Source organism: Neoarius graeffei, chromosome 3 (assembly GCF_027579695.1).
Source record: "Neoarius graeffei isolate fNeoGra1 chromosome 3, fNeoGra1.pri, whole genome shotgun sequence".
Classification (NCBI taxonomy): Eukaryota; Metazoa; Chordata; class Actinopteri; order Siluriformes; family Ariidae; genus Neoarius; species Neoarius graeffei.
The window spans coordinates 2,917,883-2,941,269 of record NC_083571.1 but is presented as its reverse complement, the minus strand read 5'-3'; the positions used below and the strand labels follow the sequence as shown (position 1 = coordinate 2,941,269).

At 40.0% G+C, this 23,387-nt stretch overlaps 1 protein-coding gene across 12 annotated transcripts in view; it reads left to right on the top strand.

The window, feature by feature from the left end:
* Positions 1-245: 245 nt before the first annotated feature.
* Positions 246-23,387, top strand: part of LOC132883075 (uncharacterized) — a 38,720-nt gene continuing 15,578 nt past the window's right edge. For 2 of the 12 annotated variants that reach the window (XM_060916256.1, XM_060916245.1), the window contains exons 1-7: positions 246-1,071; positions 4,750-4,901; positions 4,997-7,837; positions 10,109-10,204; positions 10,415-10,547; positions 10,722-10,796; positions 10,957-11,067. In XM_060916256.1, the coding sequence (XP_060772239.1) occupies positions 10,133-10,204; positions 10,415-10,547; positions 10,722-10,796; positions 10,957-11,067 (391 nt within the window). In that variant the 5' untranslated portion in view covers positions 246-1,071; positions 4,750-4,901; positions 4,997-7,837; positions 10,109-10,132. The remainder of the gene's footprint in view (positions 1,072-4,749; positions 4,902-4,996; positions 7,838-10,108; positions 10,205-10,414; positions 10,548-10,721; positions 10,797-10,956; positions 11,068-23,387) is intronic. The other 10 variants (XM_060916252.1, XM_060916248.1, XM_060916246.1 and 7 more) reach the window with 10 other exon arrangements.

Sequence of the window (23,387 nt, the reverse complement as noted above, 5' to 3'; positions counted from 1 at the left end):
TTGGTCAGTTTAGTTTAGTAACCTATAATAATATGCTTTGGGCATAATAATAATAATAATAATAAACCACTGTATTTTGTCTATAGATAATGAACACAATGTGCACACACACACATATATTCCTAATGTTTTAGGTTACACTTTCTTTTCACTAAATTCAATAGGTGTTCTGATTTTTTTTCCTCTGATGAAAATATTCACTGCGCAGGCGCACAACAGGTCATTCACTATTTCATACACGCCCATAAACATGGAGTGAATTGAATGAGGGCTGGTGGAGGACTCGGGGTGTGTGTGGAGGTCTGAGGGGTTTCACTGCTCGGTCGTGTGTGTGTGTGAGAGAGGTTTCGCTGCTCGGTGGTGTGTGTGGAGGTCTGAGGGGTTTCACTGCTTGGTGGTGTGTGTGTGGAGGTGTGTGTGTGTGAGTGAGAGAGGTTTCGCTGCTCGGTGGTGTGTGTGAGGTGGTGTGTGTGTGTGAGTGAGAGAGGTTTCGCTGCTCGGTGGTGTGTGTGTGGAGGTGTGTGTGTGTGAGTGAGAGAGGTTTCGCTGCTCGGTGGTGTGTGTGAGGTGGTGTGTGTGTGTGTGGAGGTGTGAGTGAGAGAGGTTTCGCTGCTCGGTGGTGTGTGTGAGGTGGTGTGTGTGTGTGTGTGTGGAGGTGTGTGTGAGAGAGGTTTCGCTGCTCGGTGGTGTGTGTGTGTGTGTGTGTGTGGAGGTGTGAGTGAGAGAGGTTTCGCTGCTCGGTGGTGTGTGTGTGTGTGTGTGGAGGTGTGTGTGAGAGAGGTTTCGGTGGTGATGCTGTGCCTCAGTAGTCGCGCTGAAGGAAGCGGATTGTGTGTGTTTATTCACTGTGGAAGGATTTCTGTGTGAAAGTGAAGAGAATCGCGGAGCTGTTACAGTTTGGAGTTTATGGTTTTGGTAATGTGTGGAAAGGAGGAGCTGATGATGATGATGATGAAGGGCAGTGTGCAGCTGAGGAAACACAGCGCCGCCATTTTGTTGAGATAAAAAACATTTAATTTGATTGTAAACCGGAACTCGGCGCAGTTTTCAGAGCTGCTGGAGGTTTATAAAGTGAGTATTTTTTTTTAATTTCTGTGTCTTTTCCTTCTTTTCTGTCTGTATAAACTGAGATGATGAGTGTAATAGCTCATATTAATATTAAACAAGCCATCTTTATTCGCCATAATTCACAAACTTTAATTTTATCTTGCATTTTTTATTATTATTATTATTATTATTCCGGTATAAGTTTCATTAAGTTAACTGCCATTTAAAATTCACTTCAGCAGATACACATCCAGTGTTCCAATTTTATTGACCTTTGAAAAGCTTGTACTTTTTTGTCTGATTTTCTTCCCTGTTTTTAAATATTGTTTAACAATTATTCACTGAAAGAGAAGTGTTAATCTCTGTTATTATTATTTAAATAACCTGGGCTGGTGTTGAGTGGTATATCAGGTATATTCCATTCAGCTGGTCCGATGCTGAGGCGCGGAGCTGAATGGAGCAGATCTGATGGAGGAAATCCAGCCGTTAGTATCAGTAACCGTACAGGGCACAGTAAAATTAAGGATCAGTTTCACGAGTGATTTTTCAAAACTTTTTGAAATCACGAGTGAAATTGATCCTTAATTTTCCTGGGCCCCGTTCGATTACTTGTTTATAATATACAGGGCCGAATTCACACTTGGGAAGCCGTTCAAGTTCACAGCATTTGTCGTTGACGCTTTCTGAACCGATCAGGGTGCGAGACTATCTTGCACATTTGAACAAAGCGTTCCTCGTTTTCGCAAATCTCTCGCTTTTCCCTCAAGGACTTTCCGCAATTCTTGAAAAGTAACATCTTTCAGGATTGATCCCGGATATTTCTCTCGTCTCCGATGCCGATCCAGTGCTGCCTGCATTACTTTTAAGAGAGTCCGGCTCGTAGTTTTCCCCATTTTCTTTCCTCACTTCTGCACAAAACTGCGATCGCACCTTGTCCAACTCTCAGCACTCATACGCCACTGGAAAGCCATTTATTTGTCTTTCTGTGGCCCATTTCTTAAAATTCATACTTTTTTTTTTTTGGTTATTTTTGCTTGCAGCTTTCAATCGGTTTATCATTTCTTTGTCAAATATAGCGAAACTTGGCATTGCAGAGTCAGCCATTTTGTTGACACAATTTGCTAATTTTTGTAACCGTAACCAAGCAACGAACTAGCCAATAGCATTTCAGAAATACGGCCCCGTGTTAAGGAAAAAAGCCCTCCTTGATGGACAATCAGAATTGAGTAAATTGACCCTATGTTTTACTTAGTTATTTATTAATTATTTTATACACACATTCTCTTCATATCGGCATTCTGAAAGGCCAACATGACAAAGTGCATATCACGGGTAAATTCAGGAGCAAGATCAATGTAATTCTCCTATTTTATATTAAACTTTGGTCAAATATGTCACATTTTGCATTCTCTGCAATTTTTTTCCCTTGCGCAATACCAGAAAAATTCAGCTGAAATCAAGCCATTTGAGGCGAATTGGTCCACCTCTGAAAAAACTTGGCATTTGGATTTCCCGTCAAACATTGATTTTCATGACGTCGCGTGCTCTGAATCCTACGTCAGCGCTGGTTTGTTTGAGAAAACGACCTGGTGGTTTTCTGCAAATTTCTTCGTTATCGCGTAATTATTGAAATGGTTAACAGATGTATCGTAGGAGGGTGTAGCAACACCCATCATGATAGGATTAGTACTCATCGTTTCCCAAAAGTCCGGATGATGAGAGAAATGGGAGCACTTGGTCTACACAGGCTGTGCACTGAAACCGTGCAAAGCTCGCGCAGCCTGCTGGCACTTTCGCAGGTAATGTCACGATTCTGGCTCCAGACTCCCTTGGAATTTTTCCAGACGCGTTTTTTTTTTTTTTTTTCCTGCTGTAGACAGATGGCCTTGTGCAAAATTACCCTTCTGGATGAGTTTGTAAAGGGACATACTTTCATATAAAAAACGAAATTGGTCCAGAATATGCACTTTAACTGCAAGTCAGTGCAGCAGTGAAGTCGCCTTCCAGCCGGTGTAGTGTTCATCAGTAGTGTTTGCGAATGCTAGTAAAGCAGTCAAGCTAGTGCTATCTATCAAGAGCAGTTAGCACAGGCTAACGACCGAGAAACTAAGATTTCTGTCTTCAGACTTTTATCACACACTCACTACAGTATTTTTCACTCAGACTTAAGGATTTATTTCCCGACATAATTTACTGAGTTTCTTTTAAAATCAACTACACACAACGGAGCAACCTGGCAGCCTGCCGCTAATCCCTTACAAAATTCTTTACCCTGTTGCTTTTTTGGTGTCTGGCTCAGTTTTGGCTGAGCTCAAGTCCCAGCTCTAACAGTATCAGTTCACCAATGCTTGTAAATATGTATGAAGAATATCTAATGAAATTTTGGTAGCCTTTCAGAGGTTCAACGCGTCTTCCTTTTTCCCAGCGAGCAAAGAAATGCTTGTGTGCACGCACAGCAGAAAACTCTCTCTTTCTCATTGAATCTTCGCATCAGCTCTGACGTGTGACGTCATGTTGTCTTGACAACCATGCAATATTGTAAACCATATTCAACGCTCATTCTCTATTGGATAAAGTGATGTAATAGACGTAGGATAAGCGATTATGCTAACAATATTGCATGCTATCAAACCAAATGAATGAAACCCACTAGAAGGGAATAGAACACATATTTTTATTCCATCAAAAATGCGTCCTGTATGTAGAATAATTCCCGATATTCACTGAGCCTGAAAAAGAGAATTGTTTTAGTATAAAGACACAGGTGATTCTTTAAAACAATTTTTTTTCTTTAAATTTAAAATCATGTAAATGTAATAATGGCGTTGTGCAAATTTGTCACTTATACCTTTTTGTTTTGAAATTTGATAAAATATATCACAATTCCACCTTACCTTTTGAATAGTTTTAGACCAAATTTCGTAGCACCTTTAGTGCTTTTATTTTAGGAACAGCATTTTCTTTCATCATTTTGTAATTCTTCCTCACTTACAGTGACAAAGTGATTGGCTGCCATTTCGCCACAAGTCGCTCGAGGTGATGGTTGAGAAATTTGGACTACTTCTCGATAAATCAGACAAAGTGTGAGTTTGTATGATCGCCTGCGTATTTATACTAAATATAAATATTGGTAATCACAAAGAAAGCTGATAGCGTGGTCACTGCTTTGTTGTTGCTGGAGGAATAACATTTATTGCAGAATATTATTATCCTTTGTTGTTGTTGTTGTGGGGCAGTATGGAGTCACAGGAGTGTCATTAAAAAAGTAATAAATCTGAGAAAGAAAATAAATGCAGTCTTTATTGCTTTTTCGATTGCCTGAGTGCCCAAGTTGTCAATCAGCTGGTTGTGTGCGGGCCTTCTTGTCCAGTCACTTCCTGTACACCATGATTCCTGATTCCTGCCGCGTGAACGTGGTGGCGGTTTGAACCGGGAGGGAGAGGGTTTTGTTCTTCTGTGTACGTAGTCCGTTCTCTGCTCTTATTCTTTTATAGTTTTAGTGTAACTTCATAACAGACAAATTTCAGAATTTCTGTTGATGATGACGTAACGTGTCGCCACTGTTTAGCAAGTCGTTTACGTTGCTCAGTTGTCTGCAATGGAACACGGGGAAAAAATGCTTTCCCTGATCACGTTTTAGTATTTTTATAACCGTAGGCTTTACACACTACTTTTTTTTTCAACAATATTTTGTCTATCCAGCTCCATTGCGGTGTCAGGAGCAGCGAGCCAATCAGGATACAGGAAACCTATCAGTGATATGATGTCAGACTTCACCCACAAAATGGCAGCGTGTCTGCGCTCTGAAGTGAGCAGGAATACGAAGGAATTTTAAAGCACTGCTTTACGTGACGGTGTGTCAGTACAGCGCAGTCAAAATACATTTGTGTAAAATGTGTAATCTTTCTAGCCGATGTTTATTTTTCTCTCTCTGCGGTTTCCTTTAAAGGCAACAGATCACGTGTCTAAACTGGAAGGGCACGCGGTCAAATCCATGCCTCCGCCAAGCCACATACCTGGATTTGCATCAAAATCTAATCAGTTGTTCCTTGGCCCATGGCCCACCGTTCCTCCAAATCTCATCAGAATCCATTCCAGCAACGCTGGCAGGGGTAATAAATCTTATGCCTGCTTCGTTATTAGAGTTTTAAACTTGCTTCATGTTTTCATTCCAGCTTTCCATTTAAAAGGACATGCAGCAGGCCTGAGAGGAATGTGAGCGAGTCAGCGCTGGAGCGTTTAACTCCCAGTCCAGAGAGGAACTGGGAGAACTGGATTTTTACACGGTGGGCTGTGACTCGCAGCAGGTTACTGTCAAAGGCTGTGGGTGTTTTTTTTTTTTTTTTTTCCCTGCGTGAACGTTTCATATATACAGAAAGAAAGAAATGCGCAGATCTGAGTATTTTAATGTAGTGTCTCGAAAGTCCCTATACAACCCCAGGTTTAAAAAAAAAAAAAAATGACAAATTGGGCTCTGTTATAGATGTTGAGGGTGTTTCCTTTCAATTAGCCGAGTCCAGCAGCTCGTTCAGGTCTGTAAACACGTTTTTTTTTTTTTTTTTTTTTTTTTAAATTAACTGCAGACTAATTTGCATTTTTAGATGTGCACTAGTATTCGTTTTAGAAATGCATATTACAACGTGATTTTTAAATAATTTTTCCCCCTGAAGATTGAGTGGTTTCTATAATTTCCCCTGACTTTCTCTTGGGGGGGGGGGGGGATACCGTTTATTAAAAATGTAATTGAATTTATTTGAGGTATATTTCAGAGACAATGTTCAGCTGTTAAACCAAAATGTTTGGTGTCATATCTGTGATTCGTTTTTGCTATAAAGTCAAATCTTGCTGCATGTAAATGTGTGGATTCTGTAATTTGTGCCAGGGGTTGGACAGCCGACAGGTTTATTCGTCAGGGTCACGCTGATTGGCGAGGAAATGAAATGGAAACTGAAAGTAGAGATGAAACGATATGAAAATTTATCATCATGATCGTAGTGAACAAAATGATGAGTTATCAGTATCATGGTATTGAGAAAATGTGCTGTAAATGCTCAATCACTAAGTTTTATACTGAAAATTAGAAAATTAAAAAAGTGCATAGTGTTAGGTTTTTTTTTTTTGCATAAATACTATAATAGTATTAGGGCTGCCACTAACACTTTTCTATCAGTGAATCTATTGACTTATTTGACAATTCTGTAAAATAATAATTATTCCTCTGTGCTCAGAGATGCTGGGGGCGTGTCCACTGAAGCCACGCCCAGTCGTGGGAAAGGTACAGCTTCTAATAATCTCTGACTGCAGGGTCACGGAGCTGCAGTTTTACACCAACACACACTGGCACTTTTATAAGCACCAAACTGAAATATTATGTGTAAATGTCCCAGTTTTAAAAACCTACAGCGACTGTGTTTATTTGCGTCAGATAATCTAACTCCCGATGACTTCCTGCACTCTCACTCACAGATTACACCGTCACATTTTAAACACCTGTGTGTTTTTAGTTACACACATGGAAAGAAACTTTTGTGAAACCCGGTCACTTGACATTAATGTCATTTGAGTGAAATGTTAAATATGAACAAATAAAGAACGCAAGTCGAGAAAGCCTAAATCTGGAAATTATAATAATAAATTAGACCAGGGATTCAATTAAAAACGTTGGTGCAGAAGTTGGTTCCGTTTGCCACGGTGTCGTCTTTTAATCCTCTACAACGCACTAAACATTAAACAGGGCAGTTTCACTCCCTCCCTCCCTGACTGACTGTGCTCCTCAAAAGTTTGTACACCCCTACTCTACTCCTTCATAGATGTTTCTGTATTGCGACTAGTTTGCATATTTTTGAACAATACTGAAGACATCAAAACTTTAAAATAACACATGGAACATGTATGTTATTTACCAGCTGGGAGGTCTGTATGGTGAAATACCGTGACCGAGGTGTTGAAAGTACTGAGCGAGGCCCTCTGGGCCAAGGTCAGTATTCAGGGCCGAGGTCACGGTATTTCACCATACGGACCGACCTTAAGCTGGTAAATAATATATATTATTTTTTTCTTTACCAAATTCTAACAGAAAACGAGAGCGCCCAAAAGGGAAAACCGAGCCGAGCCGCCATTTTGAATCCTCATTCACGGCTGTAATGCAAATGGCTTCCTCCTCGGTATACAAGTGCACTTCCATGGCAGGAAAAACACTACATTTTGCCGCCTATGTCGTCCCCTATTTATACAAATAGGAGTCATTCAGGATTTAGCCATGTTTTTGCTCAGCGTTAACAGTTAGAGATTTTTATCTTTCTCCTGAAATGTTTTCTTTTATTTCTTCTTCCTCAGGGGAGTAAAACTGGCTTTCGCTGTGAACACTGTCGTTATCGCTATCCATGCTGTAAAATTAATGCTGTTCTCCTGAGAAATGCTGGCAAAAATTTATAAGATTTTTGATAATCTTATAAAAAAAAAAGATAAATGTTGACAAATTCTACTACAGTATGTTTGTTGCTGTGAACAAGCGAGTCGCCAAAGGTCCGTAACCGGGGTCTGTAATACGGACCCGCTCGCCAGCCAATCAGAGCGCAGGATTTGATTGAAACCGGACTGCGAAAAAAATAAATGGAATTATGTGGTAAACAAAAAACTGTTAAACCCAAATATGTTTTTATTTTAGATTCTTCAGCGTATCCAGCGTTTCCCTTGATGACGCTTTGCACGCTATTGGCATTCTCCTAACCAGCTTCATGAGGGAGTCACCTGGAATGGTTTTCAGTTAACAGGTCTGCCTCGTCAAAAGGTAATTAGCGGACATGTTTCTTGCTGCCTTAATGTGTTTGAGATCAAATAGCAAGTAATAAAAATACAGTAAATAAATAGCCCTATTCCACAACTGTAGTAATCCATATTATGTCAAGAACTGAACTAAGTAGAAACATTATCCATCATTACTTTAAAACGTGAAGTGACTTTTTTTTTTTTTTTTTAATTAATAAAAGTAAAGAATTAGGTATGTCCAAACTCTTAACTGGTTCTCTGAGTTGTGTAAATAAATAAAGACTTGTATATACTGAGAGATCAGTTGGCCTTTTAATATTATTAAACCTGTTTTTATAAATAAATAAATAATGCATGAAAATACTTTATTTTTATGAAATCTAATAATTATTTCAAAAACAATTTACAGCATTTAATTGTATCAGTTCATTTCTATTAACTTGGCTTTACGTAGACTTTTCTTGATCACGGAAAAGTTTTCTCACATAACCGCTGTGTCGGATGCTGATCTATATGGCAGGAGATGACTTAAAAAAAAAAAAAAAGATATTTAGGCTACACCAATTTAATTAGTTGGTTCTCTTTTTTTTTTTTTTTCAGGAAAAATATGAAGCGAGCGCGTGAAATAAAAAAATAAAAAAATGCTCTGATGGTAAAATTAGCGGTGGAAATGGAGGGCTTTCATAATAGAGAAACAAAACAGACAATGCATTATTGTTCCACATTTCATATGGCTCTTTTAATAGCTTATCTTATTTCCACCCATATGCATTAAGGGCTCTGGCTGCACGTCTTTTATCAGGCAAACCAGTAAGCAGAGAGGCGAAATAAACGATTGAATTACAGTCAGTTGAACATCTACAATGCACAGAAAAAAGATTTGACCAGGAGTAGCTACTTCTGATGGCTAAATACTTCGAATGATTTTTTTGTTCGCCCCTCACATCAATCAGTGAAATATATAAATCAAACCCACCTCCACAGAGTCGTTGTCCAAGTTGGCACATCGCAGGGTAACAAGCTCACGGCATCTTGAGTACAACTGTGTAAAGTTTTCCCCCTCTTGAATTTCGACACACCTGTCAAAGATTTTACGCTTCTGTTCGCTGAATATCCGAACAATCACAAACAGGCTTTGCAGGATTCCCCTCCACAGGCATGCTTCTTCCACAAGTCTTTATCTAAAGTGAAAGGGGCGATTTGATTGGTTTTCGATGTCACGTGACCTCAACCTGCAGTCAATTTTATTTATTTATTTTTTGCATTTTCTTCAAGCGACGATTCCGAGAACCAACTACCGTATTTTCTGGACTATAAGCCGCTACTTTTTTTCCTAGGTTTTGAACCATGCGGCTTATACAAAGGTGCGGCTATTCTGTGGATTTTTCTTCCACCGCTAGGGGCGCTCTAACCGGAAGTAGAATCAAAAATAAGATAGACGAAAAATCAATGCAAAGAAGAATTAGCAGATCTTTAGCAGATAGAACACGCACGACAAATTACTAACTGGTAATTATTTTCAAATCCAGCGAAGATGATTAAAGTGACTTGTGGTTTCAAACACAGGAGAAATGAAGGTAAATAAATACCGGTTATTTTCTCTTGGTTCTGTTTCGTTTTAATCAGCAAAGTTGCTGCCGTGTTAAAAGGCACTGTTCGGAAAGAATCTGTTCAGGTACATACATGTACATTTTACAGTACAAAATCGTTCTGTACATGCACTAAATATCTAATTTTTCACCATAGATATCTGCGGCTTATAGCCTGGTGCGGCTTGTATATCTTTTTTTAAATTTTTTTTTAAAAAATAGAGCGGATGCGGCTTATATACAGGTGCGCTCTATAGTCCAGAAAATACGGTAATCTAATTGGTGTGGCCTTAAACGTTTTTGTCTTTTTATTCAGTATATGCCAATATAATTGAAATAACCAGCAAATGATGTATATCCGTTGTCTGAGGCATCTCAGGAAAGATTTACCAACTAAACACGAACCCTTGAAGGAGAAACCTGTGCTGGTTTTGAAATTAAACTTAAAGATCTGAATTAGTGCGTCACGAAGCAGCTTTACAGAAATCAGGACCTTGATTTTGATCACTAATGAGCAAGCGAGAGGCAATAGTGGTGGGTGATGCTTTATTATCAGACTGATACATCCAGGAACAGGAAACCTTTTTACACAGATGTTTCTAAAAGTTCGGGCTGTTTCCTTTTAAATGAAGTCTTCATAAATGAAGTGTACGAGTTTACAGATTATCCTGGAGTTGTTTATGGTTGGAGCCTTTTTCCCCCAGAATCACGTCTGTTTACACCTCATCATGGAGTCAGGAGAACTCTGGCTGTGCTCTTCGAGAGAACCTCCACACCCCCCTGCTCCGGCTGGGTCACAGGTAACAGCCACGTGTTTGTCAGGGTCTCTTCTGTTTGATTTATAAAGCTTTGAAAACCGAATACTAGAAGAGATGAAGTAAAGTTAGTGCAGTAAAAAGGGAAACGGTCTTTTCCGATTGGAGCGCAGATTGGTTTCAGTGTTTCAAACCAAACCAAGACGTTCTTCTAATAATCAGCTTCCTTTACTGACTTGTTGTTTTGGTCATTAGCTTTGTGGAGATGTACAGAGAGACATGTATTCAGCTTCAGGTGGAGGGACATCAGGCTTCGGGGAACACCTCATACCTGTGGACCTTTATAACCACGTCAAAAAGGAAGAAGCTGAAGATGAAGCCTACCTCTGTAAGTCAAAAGTGTGTATTACAGACCAGTAGGATGATCAGGAATCACTTTCGCTTTGACTAATTAAGTATAATTTATGACTGAATCACTGAGCTCCACATCACTGACCTTTTTCCCTAATTTTTTTGTACATCACATTGTTTGTTTATTTAAATTTAATTGATGACATTTCAGGCGAAGCAACGTCAGACTCTGTGGATCACCAGATCCATGTTAAAGAGGAAGAACCTGAAGATGAAGATGATCTGTGTAAGACAGCAGGGAGTATTAGAGTCCAGACTGGAGCTCAGTAACGTTTAACTCGGATTTCTATGTGATCGGACCAGCACTCGAGTTTTACCTGAGATCAAAGTATGAAAATGAACGAACAAATGAATGAAATGTATTTAGATGTAAATGTGAATTTCAGGTGGAGAGAGATCGAACTGTGTGGAAAATGTAGACCAAGAAATGACAGGGTTTCAAAGGAAGCCTGTAAAAATGGAAGAGTCTGAAGATAACGACTACCTCTGTGTCACAGGTAAAGGAACACCACCGCTGAAACACTCCCCCTAAAGCTAGCTGTACATTTCATTAAAAACAAGCTGTAGGAAGATGTTAGGTTTAAAGGGATACAGAAAGGACCAACACAAGTTCATTTATTCGTAAAGATTATAATATTTTGTCCACCAATACACGGCAGTTTTTATCAGTAAACACATCGTTTTTTACAAATTGATACAATAGTTTGAAATATCACCGATTCAAGCACCCCGCCGAAAACCGTTCTACTCGCCAGGAAGAAGTCGGATATGACGTCAGCGCAGTAACCAGGAAAATTCTCGGATGAATGTTTACATTCCTTTATACGCGTTGAGTTGCAGAATCGTTTTTTTTTTTGTTGTAGATTCCCCTACATATTATGTGAGAATGCCGAATCGATGTGTTGCTGCAGGTTGCTGTAATATTCCTAGTCGCAATGTGACACTTTTTAGGTTTCCAAAGGACTCGCATATGAGGAATCTATGGACAAAACAAGTACAACGAACCCGTGCTCAATGTAACATTCACAAAATATTATGTTGAAGGGATAGTTCGGGATTTTTGACATGAATCTGTATGGCATCCCCATCAATAGTGTCGTGCAAACACACTGACTTACCCCTGACAGCATCCTGTGAGTCCAGTTCTTGTCCAGTTTTGGTCCAGACGAAAGTAGTCCGGCAAGTTTGTTGGGGTCACGAAAGTAAAACGTTTTTCGTCTCAAAACAGTATGTGTTCAAAAGAGTGATATATTTGCATCACAAAACCGTTGCCAAATAAAAAGTCAGACCTCGCAATCGCTTGGCACTATTTTCTCTCCCTTCTTATCACTGCGCGCTGCCGGCTTCATCCGGCTGCGGCTCCAGCTTCAAGGATAAGCTGGAGCCGCATAAGTAGGAGTCCCGGTGGGTGGTTTGTATTCGATTCGTTTATATCCCGACCTTGTCAGCTGTCAGATTTATGTTCATGGACCCGGTAAGCTGGTAAATAATATTTATTTATTTTTTTCTTTACCAAATTCTAACAGAAAACGAGAGCGCCCGAAAGGGAAAACCGAGCCGAGCCGCCTCACGGCTGTAATGCAGATTGCTTTCCTCCTCAGTATACAAGTGCGCTTCCATGGCAGGGAAAAAGAAACTACCACTGCTGCCTATGTAGTGCCCTATTTATACAAATAGGAGTCATTCAGGATTCAGCCATGACACGGAGCAAAAACATGGCTGAAAGGACATTGCATGGACTGCATGGAGCAAAAATCATCAGACACTTCGAGTTCTGTATCTGGCACATATGGTTCAAATCGATATGGTTGAATATCTCTAGGTTGAACCTGTGAAAGTTCTCTTTCTTCTAACCCATTATCATCAGATAATTCTTCTGAAAATTCGGACAAATCCACGCTAATTTCACTGACATCCGAGTCAGACATTGCTTTTCCTTGTTGTTTACACGGAGTGGATTACTGCGCTGACGTCACAATATGGCGCCCAGATTATCGTATGGCAGCAAAAAAAAACGAACTGGGATAGCGGTTACTGCCGATGTTATTGTTAAATATCTTGGATTTTGTGATTTGGATACTAGCTTGCCGTATATCAAAAGAAAGCAAATTTTATGCTAGGTCGTGATATGGAAACAGTTTTAGGACAAATTTTAATGTCCATTCCCCTTTAACATCTGACGTCATCAGTGTCTTGTTGCTCATCAGTCTGGTCACTTGACCCTGTTCCTGTAGTAGAAACTCACTCTTCCTGTCCTGTTGCAGTACTTAAGGCTTAAGCACATGTAAAGAAATGCTGTCGACTGAAAACAGCTTCAGTAATAATGAAATGTTTCGATGTTAAACCGCAGTAAGCCATAATAAGGCAAGGCAAGTTTATTTATATAGCACATTTCATACACAATGGCAGTTCAATGTGCTTTACAGAAGTAAAAACAAAAACAGTAAACAATAGCGAAATAAAATTACATAAAATTTTTTTTTATTCTAAAACAATTAAAAGAATTAAAAGAAAATAATAAGAATTAAACAATAGTAGAAATAAAATAATACAATGAAGTAGTAGTTCAAATAGGAGGAGAAAAAAAGAAACCAGCAGAATAGTATAAAGAATAAAATAGAATAAAGTTAAAGTAAATTTAAAACATGCAGAGAAAGTAAAGATTAAAAAAATGTAAAGAAGACAAAATTATTTAACAGAAAGCATCTGAGAACAGCTTGGTCTTTAACCTAGATTTGAAGCTGCCAACAGCAGGAGCATTTTTAATGTCCTCTGGCAGTTGGTTCCATAGCTGCACTGCATAGTAGCTAAAAGCTGCTTCACCACACTTTGTTTTAACAACTGGTTTTAATCGTAAATTTTTCTGTTTTGATCTGGTAGATCTGATTGGGTTAGGCCGCTGCAACATATCAGAGAGGTAATTGGGCCCTGTACCATTTAGAGATTTGTACACCAGCAGCAATGCTTTAAAGTCAATTCTGTAGCTTACTGGAAGCCAGTGAAGGGACCTTAGAATTGGAGTAATGTGCTCTGTTCTTTTTGTTCGTGTGAGAACCCTCGCCGCTGCATTTTGAACCAGCTGAAGTCGTTTAATGGTCTTTTTTGGCAGGCCTGTGAAAAGGCCATTGCAGTAATCAACCCTACTAGAGATGAAGGCATGTATTAGTTTTTCCAGATCATTTTTTGACATAAGTCCTCTTAGTTTGGAAATGTTTTTTAGGTGATAAAATGCCGTTTTAGTGATTGCTTTCATGTGACTGTCAAAGTTTAGCTCGCTGTCAATGAAAACACCAAGATTTTTAACCATTTCTTTAGTTTTAATCCCTTTTGTGTCAAGAATAGTGGTAATCCTGAGTCTTTCATCTTTTTTTCCAAATAGAATTACTTCTGTTTTATCTGTGTTCAGCTGAAGAAAATTTTGTGACATCCAGCTATTGATTTGATCGATACACTGGTAGAGACATTCAAGGGGGGCATAATCATTAGGTGATAGAGCAAAATAAATTTGGGTGTCATCTGCATAGCAGTGATACAAAATTGAATTTTTATTGATAATTTGCCCAAGTGGGAGCATATAAAGGTTGAAAAGTAATGGTCCAAGAATCGACCCCTGGGGGACACCACAGGTCAAGGACATTGACGTTGAGGTACAATTTCCCAGGGTAACAAAAGCTTCTATCTTTTAAGTATGAATTTAACCAATTGATGATTTTACCAGTCAATCCAACCCAGCGTTCAAGTCGATATAGCAGTATGTTGTGATCAACAGTATCAAAAGCTGCACTGAGGTCCAGTAATAATAAATGAAACGGTCAATATCCATCCGTCTCAGGTCCAGTGATTTTATGCGGAAATGAGCTGTAGGTTTTACTGAGCGTCTTACAGAACCAGTCGCAGTTCTTTTGGACACTTTGTCTGTTACACTTGACTCTTAGTTTTTGCACCAGTAGCCGTCATTGTGTGTGTGGGGTTGCTTTCTTTTTTTTTTTTTTAACTCTGAAAAGTGCTCTCGTATGGAATATACTGCTCAGATGCATTTTTTTTCTGTAAATTTTTTGCTGGAAAAAAGACATTTGGAATGCAAATATGGTTTTGTGCTGACTCGATAATGTAGAAGTCATAAGTTTGTATGGGGGGGAAAAAAAAACAGTCAGCCATACCACCTGCCGAGTAGATCAACCGTTTCCTCACACCTCCGTACTATTTTCCCAGACCACCTTCTCTTCATTACTTCCATCATAAATGACTCGATGTACTCCAGTGCCGACTGCCTTAAACAGAAAGGCCTCCTGTTCTGAATCTGTGGTTGGTTGAAGAGAGCAACTGGACTTGTTTGAAGATTCTTGAAAACGTTTCGCCTCTCATCCTAAAGGCTTCCTCAGTTCTGTCTGACTAATAGTTTTCACATGACGTCACAGAGTCGGGGATTCTTCCTGGTGGCGGCCATCTTGCGGGGCAAGCTTACCGTACGGGTCACTGAGCACACATTGTAACGCGTGAGTTACATTTATATATTATTTACATTTATAGTTACATTATTACTATTTAAAGCTAGCAATGGTGCACACCTGTTGTATTCACGGCTGTCGTAATAGGTCAGATGATGAAGTCAAGCGGAGCTTTTATGTAATTCCCACTGTACAGGAGCACGAAGGCGAGCAAACAATATATATTACAAAGTTTATACTGACATGGTACTGTAATACCACTAATGGATGTAAAATTTGTCTTAAATCAACTCGATATTATACACACATATATTTATATGCAGTGTTGAGAGCTCTAAAATTCCAATGTTTACATACCTTGGCTGTAATTAGGACACGACTGTCACTTGGTTTTATATGGTGGACTTCACGGACCCAGCCACAGACAAAATGATTGTATGACTCCAGCGACTTGTATGCTTTGAGGTCAAGTGTGTAGGTGCTTTTAGTATTCATGAAATAGTTCACAATATCAGGGTACGATATGGATGGCAGCCTTGCATAGTCACTTGAAAATGCATCTTTGTCCACGTCGTAAGGGTCAATTCCCCCAATCAAGGCCAGTTTGGCTGCATACCGTTGTCGTGAGATGTCGTCCAATGTATCTATATACTTCCGTTTGCTTGATTTTGCCGACATTGATCTTTATTTTAGAAAACTGACTATATAACTTGATAAATTCGTCCGAGATAACGTAGCCGGTAATGGCGATGGTCCGTTTTGTTTGCCCCGCAAGATGGCGGCTGGGGGGCGTTCCTCGGAATGCCGTGACGTCAGTGAAAACTATCTATAGGGAGTATACAGTATTTATCCTCTCATGGATCATCATAGAATCCGAATGCTGGTGGCTGATGAAAGATGTCTTAGACACCCACCTCTGTTCAGTGATGGTCGTTCCAGGTTGACAAAAATGAATGATCCTCTCCGGCTAAGATGTCTGCCAGTTTTCTGGAAGTCCTCTCATAGGGATCTCATCCCAAAGTGCGTAGAAACATATCTGTGAAGAATCTCAGTCATCCAGGTCCATAGTAATCTGTGGTTGGTTGAAGAGAGCAACTGGACTTGCTTGAAGATTCTTGAAAACGTTTCGCGCCTCATCCTAAATTTTTTTGTCAACCTGGAACGACCATCACTGAACAGAGGTGGGTGTCTATGACATCTTTGATCAGCCACCTACAATGCAGCCATCAGCATTCTGATTCGGATTCTATGATGATCCATGAGAGGATAAATACTGGATACTCCCTATTAGTCAGACAGAACTGAGGAAGCCTTTAGGATGAGAGGCGAAACGTTTTCAAGAATCTTCAAGCAAGTCCAGTTGCTCTCTTCAACCAACCACAGATTACTATGTACCTGGATGACTGAGATTCTTCACAGATATGCTCCTGTTCTGAACAAGCCCACATATCTAATCAACAACAAACTGTTATCACTTCTCGTTCTTCTTAAAATATTTGCCCACGCTGTTTACAATCAGTCTCTGTTTTACCTGAAACAACCTCCAGAGTCCTAAAAAGTCCTCCAAGACTCTGCGCTGGCTCTTTTGTTCTCTCTCTCGGTGTTCTCATTTATTTATTTATTTATTTATTTATTTATTCATCTATCTTTTAAATTCAGTTCCATTGTATTTCTATAGTGCTGTAACGATGGACATTCTTACAAGTGGAACAGTTGCTTCTGCCACCAGGACCGGTGTGGCTGCTCTACTGACTGAGCTGTTTATTTCTACAGGAAGGTGTGGTGGACCTTTCTGTCAGAAGTTAATAATCAGCTCTACAGTGTGTTTGTGTGATATGGGTCACTCCACCTGGCGACTTGTCCAGGGTGAACCCCGCCTTTCGCCCGTAGTCAGCTGGGATAGGCTCCAGCTTGCCTGCGACCCTGTAGAACGGGATAAAGCGGCTACAGATAATGAGATGGGTCACTCCATGAAAACTGCAAACACACACATGTATAAAAATCAATGAGCTTCAACTTTGCAGTGAATATCATAAGTAACGTGAGGTGTTACACCTTGAGAGATACAGAATGTAATTTCAATGCCGTCCTGTTCCTAACTACTGTTAAAACATGGTGTCTTTCTAAATTCTCCCCATTAATTCGTGTCCTTTTATTTTATTCTTGAATTTCTACCCTTTGCTGTATGTCTTCCTGTTTTACTAGAGGCAACTTGATAGTTTCCTCCGCCAACGTTGGAGGTCATGCTTTTGCCTCTGTTTGTTTGCTGTTCTCAGTGTAACTCAAAGTAGTGAACAGATTTGGAGGAAAGGTGATCCATGGGCCAAGGAACAAATTATTAGATTTTGATGTAAATTCGGATATACAGTGGTGCTTGAAAGTTTGTGAACCCTTTAGAATTTTCTATATTTCTGCATAAATATGACCTAAAACATCATCAGATTTTCACACAAGTCCTAAAAGTAGATAAAGAGAACCCAGTTAAACAAATGAGACAAAAATATTATACTTGGTCATTTATTTATTGAGGAAAATGATCCAATATTACATATCTGTGAGTGGCAAAAGTATGTGAACCTCTAGGATTAGCAGTTAATTTGAAGGTGAAATTAGAGTCAGGTGTTTTCAATCAATGGGATGACAATCAGGTGTGAGTGGGCACCCTGTTTTATTTAAAGAACAGGGATCTATCAAAGTCTGATCTTCACAACACATGTTTGTGGAAGTGTATCATGGCACGAACAAAGGAGATTTCTGAGGCCCTCAGAAAAAGCGTTGTTGATGCTCATCAGGCTGGAAAAGGTTACAAAACCATCTCTAAAGAGTTTGGACTCCACCAATCCACAGTCAGACAGATTGTGTACAAATGGAGGAAATTCAAGACCATTGTTACCCTCCCCAGGAGTGGTCGACCAACAAAGATCACTCCAAGAGCAAGGCGTGTAATAGTTGGCGAGGTCACAAAGGACCCCAGGGTAACTTCTAAGCAACTGAAGGCCTCTCTCACATTGGCTAATGTTAAGGTTCATGAGTCCACCATCAGGAGAACACTGAACAACAATGGTGTGCATGGCAGGGTTGCAAGGAGAAAGCCACTGCTCTCCAAAAAGAACATTGCTGCTTATCTGCAGTTTGCTAAAGATCACGTGGACAAGCCAGAAGGCTATTGGAAAAATGTTTTGTGGACAAATGAGACCAAAATAGAATTTTTTGGTTTAAATGAAGTGTTATGTTTGGAGAAAGGAAAACACTGCATTCCAGCATAAGAACCTTACCCCATCTGTGAAACATGGTGGTGGTAGTATCATGGTTTGGGCCTGTTTTGCTGCATCTGGGCCAGGACAGCTTGCCATCATTGATGGAACAATGAATTCTGAATTATACCAGCGAATTCTAAAAGAAAATGTCAGGACATCTGTCCATATACTGACTCTCAAGAGAAGGTGGGTCATGCAGCAAGACAATGACCCTAAGCACACAAGTCGTTCTACCAAAGAATGATTAAAGAAGAATAAAGTGAATGTTTTGGAATGGCCAAGTCAAAGTCCTGACCTTAATCCAATGGAAATGTTGTGGAAGGACCTGAAGCGAGCAGTTCATGTGAGGAAACCCACCAACATCCCAGAGTTGAAGCTGTTCTGTACGGAGGAACGGGCTAAAATTCCTCCAAGCCGGTGTGCAGGACTGATCAACAGTTACCGCAAACGTTTAGTTGCAGTTATTGCTGCACAAGGGGGTCACACCAGATACTGAAAGCAAAGGTTCACATACTTTTGCCATTCACAGATATGTAATATTGGATCATTTTCCTCAATAAATAAATGACCAAGTATAATATTTTTTTCTCATTTGTTTAACTGGGTTCTCTTTATCTACTTTTAGGACTTGTGTGAAAATCTGATGTTTTAGGTCATTTATGCAGTCATATAGAAAATTCTAAAGGGTTCACAAACTTTCAAGCACCACTGTATGTGTGGATCTAGGATTTATTTCATCTCATCTCATCTCATTATCTCTAGCCGCTTTATCCTTCTACAGGGTCGCAGGCAAGCTGGAGCCTATCCCAGCTGACTACGGGCGAAAGGCGGGGTACACCCTGGACAAGTCGCCAGGTCATCACAGGGCTGACACATAGACACAGACAACCATTCACACTCACATTCACACCTACGCTCAATTTAGAGTCACCAGTTAACCTAACCTGCATGTCTTTGGACTGTGGGGGAAACCGGAGCACCCGGAGGAAACCCACGCGGACACGGGGAGAACATGCAAACTCCACACAGAAAGGCCCTCGCCGGCCCCGGGGCTCGAACCCAGGACCTTCTTGCTGTGAGGCGACAGCGCTAACCACTACACCACCGTGCCGCCCCTAGGATTTATTTATTTATTTTATTTTTTAAAAATCTGTTCCCAGCGCAACTCGAAGTAGTGAACGGATTTGGATGAATTTTGGTGCACAGCTTTAATATTATCCTTGGTTCAAGTGATTTTGATGTTGATAGCATGTGGCTTGGTGGAGGTATGGGCTCTACCGAGTACCTTCTAGTTACAGTGGATATAAGTTTACACACCCTGTTAAAATGAGCTTTTTTTTTTTTTTTTTTCCATGGTTTATTTTGAAAGTTTTCTTAATACATTCAGGAGATGCAGTTGAAATATAATACAATCCGGTATGGAAAGTAAAACATTAACTATAATAGACAATATAATAAACAAGATCCACAAATCCCCCTCCAACCCACCCACCCACCTGAGCTTATGTTGTGCTTAAACATTAAAATAAAATAATAAATTAAAAAAAAAAGCCTAACAAAGACAATAGAAGAGAAGGGAGAGAACACAAAAGAAACACACACACACACACAAAAAAAAAAACCAATAATAATAATCGCTCTAGAGAGAGCACCAACAGAAAGGGGAGGGGGGGGGGTGGTCTTAGGTCAATAGTACATTGTGGAAGATGTAAGAGCAGGTGAATTACAAGGCATCTGGCAGTGTCAGGTCTAAGGATTCAACATGGGCAAGAAAAGGCTCCCAGATTTTATAGAATTTGGACACAGCTCCTCTCCTTAAGTGTCTAATTTTCTCAAGTTTTGAAAAGAATAGCACTTCCCTTATCCAAAGGGAGTGCGAAGGAGGATGCTTGGCTTTCCAGTAAATCAAAATTAGCCTCCTAGCAATAAGAAACATAAAAGCAGCGAAGTCTAATTTGGATAAAGATAACTTGATGGTGTCTGGGAGGACTCCAAACAAGGCTGGTATAGGGCAAGGTTCTAATTCTATTTGCAGTACATCTGAGACAGAAGAGAAAATAGAACACCAAAATGTATGTAAAGAGGGACATGTCCAAAACATATGTACCAAAGTGCCACGATGTTGGCGACATGTATCACAAAATGGATCAGTGTTAGGATAAACACGGGACAGTCTAGCCTTGGTCCAATATACACGGTGTAGGAGTTTGCACTGAATCACTCCGTGTCTAGCACACACTGAAGACGAATGGACACGACCAAGGATCCAATCCCAGACCATTGTCAAATCCATTCCCAAGTCCTGGGACCAGAGTTCCAGTAAGGTTTGATCAGAGGAGGAACAGAGAGATAGTATAGTTGTATATAATATGGAAATCAGCCCTTTTGGAAAGAGAGGCATCTTAAAAAACTTGTCAATAGAGATATCAGGAGGTATGTTAGGAAAGTCTGTGTATATTTTCCTATAAAAGTGTCTTACTTGTAAGTACCTAAAAAATTGTGTGCAGGGAAGTGCAAATTTCTCAACTAGTTGTTCAAATGTAGCAAATAAACCATCCACAAATAGGTCTTTAACTGTGGTTAAGCCCTTCTGGTGCCATAGACTGAAACTACCATGCTCCATAGAAGGAGGGAACAGGGGGTTGTAGCTAAGTGGCATAAGTAGAGATGGAGTTTTTACTCCTACATGATTACAGAACTGTCTCCAAATACGCAATGTGGATGTGACAAGCGCATTCTTTCCACGGTTTGTTTTTTTAAGTAAGGGGGAGCAAGTTATCAGTGCATATAGAGTGTCAGGTGTACTGTACTTGAAAGCGCCTCCAGCCAGCACCAAACAGGGGATTCCTCAGGGTCTGCATGCATCCAGTACTTAATGTGAAGATTGGCTGCCCAATAGTAAAATAAAAAATTAGGTAAAGCCATACCTCCCTTATCTTTAGGTTTTTGTAGTACTGCCTTACGCAGCCTTGGAACCTTTTTTCCCCAAATAAACTGTGATATTGCCATATCCAAACGGCGAAAGAAAGATTTGGGGATAAACATGGGAATGGACTGAAAGAGGTATAGAAACTTGGGGAGGACATTCATTTTTACTGAGTTAATTCTACCAGCTAGAGACAAAGGTAGCAATGACCAGCGCTTAAGGTCTTCCTTAACACGTGAAAATAGTGTTTCTAAGTTCACTTTAAGGAGATTGTTAAATTTAGGGGAGATTGCTACACCCAGGTATTTAAACCCATCTTTTGCCATTTTGAAGGGTAACTGTGTCCCTGAGCTCAAGGGGTTTTTTTGGCCAATAGGAAAGACTTCACTTTTATCAACATTGAGTTTATATCCAGATAGTGTCCCAAAGTGTGTTAACATCTCAAGAATATGTGGCATACACTCTAGTGGATTAGAAACATATAAGAGAAGGTCGTCAGCAAATAATGACACTTTTTGTTGTATGCCATAGCGGGCTATTCCCTTAAATGTCTCAAGGCTATGCAGCGCAACAGCTAGCGGCTCAATTGCCATGGCAAAGAGGAGAGGGGAGAGAGGGCAGCCCTGTCTAGTGCCTCTATAGAGAGGGAAGCAGTCAGAGAAGTTACCATTTGTATGTACTGATGCCAGAGGAGAAGAATAGAGGAGCCGCACCCATGAAATAAAACCCTCACCAATGCCAAATCTGGAAAGACAGATAAAAAGATAGTCCCACTGGACTCTGTCAAAGGCCTTAGACGCGTCCATTGACACGACCACCTCAGGACACTGGGAATTATCATAAATAATATTAAAGAGACGTCGTATATTAAAAAAAGAGTGTCTGTTTTTGATGAATCCCGTTTGATCTGGGTGTATAATGGAGGGGAGAACAGATTCCAATCTAAGAGAGAGAGCCTTAGCTAGAATTTTTTACATCTGCATTTAGTAATGATATAGGCCGGTAAGATTCACAGTCATCTGGGTCTTTATTCTTCTTCAGTATTAATGAGATGGAAGCTTGTCTGAGAGAGGGGGGCAGTGTGCCAGTTAATAAGGATTCATTAAACATGTTTAGTAAAAGAGGTTCTATTTTGGTGGAAAACTTTTTATAAAATTCTATTGGGAGACCGTCCAATCCTGGGGACTTTCCAGACTGCATAGCAGAGATTGCTTTTTTTATTTCGTTTACTGTGAGAGTTTGGTCAAGGGTCTCTTTCTGGGAGTCAGTAATGGTAGGCATATCAGCATTTATTTTATCAAAAAAAGACGTCAATGACTGGGGGTCTGTGTTATGTTCCGGTGTATAAAGGGTACTGTAGAAGGCTTTATTGATTTCTAGAGGGTCAGTAACAATGCCTGTTGGGGTAGCTATTCTTGTTATTAGATTAGATGTGGAGGCCTGACGCAGTTGGTATGCCAATAGCTTGGATGGTCTCTCCCCGCTCTCATACAGAGAATGTCTCAATTTAAGTAGTTTGGATTCCGCCTGTTCTGTAGCTAAAATATCAAACTCAGATTTTAAGGTTATAAGTCTTTTAAATACCTCTGGTGTTGGGCAAGAAGCATAGTCATCATCAAGCTGTGCTATATCAGCAAGAAGCTGAGCCTGGCGTTCCCTTTGCTGCTTCCCCTGAAATCCACAAAAGCCTATAATTTGTCCTCTAATGAATGCCTTGAAAGTTTCCCAAATAAGTGAAGCAGAAACCTCTGGAGAAACATTAGTGGACACAAACATATCTATCTGGGCTGATATAAAATTAACAAACGCCTCATCTGAAAGAAATAGTGGGTTGAAATGCCAAGGGACGCGGGTGTTGGGCTTCTCAGGGAAAGATAGCACTAAAGACACTGGTGAATGATCTGAAATTACAATGGGATTATAAGATACTGTACGCGTGTGAGAAAGTAGCCTCTTGTCTAAAAGAAAAGTCAATGCGAGAAAATGAGTGGTGTACTGGAGAGAAAAAAGACAACTTTTTAGCCTGAGGATGTAGAAACCGCCAAGGATCACTAACACCATATTCCTCCATAAAAGATTTGATCACATGAGCTGATTTTGAGTCGCGAATAGCTCTATTGGAAGAGCGGTCCAGAGAAGTATTTAAACAGCAGTTGAAGTCACCACCTAGTATTAGATAATGAGAC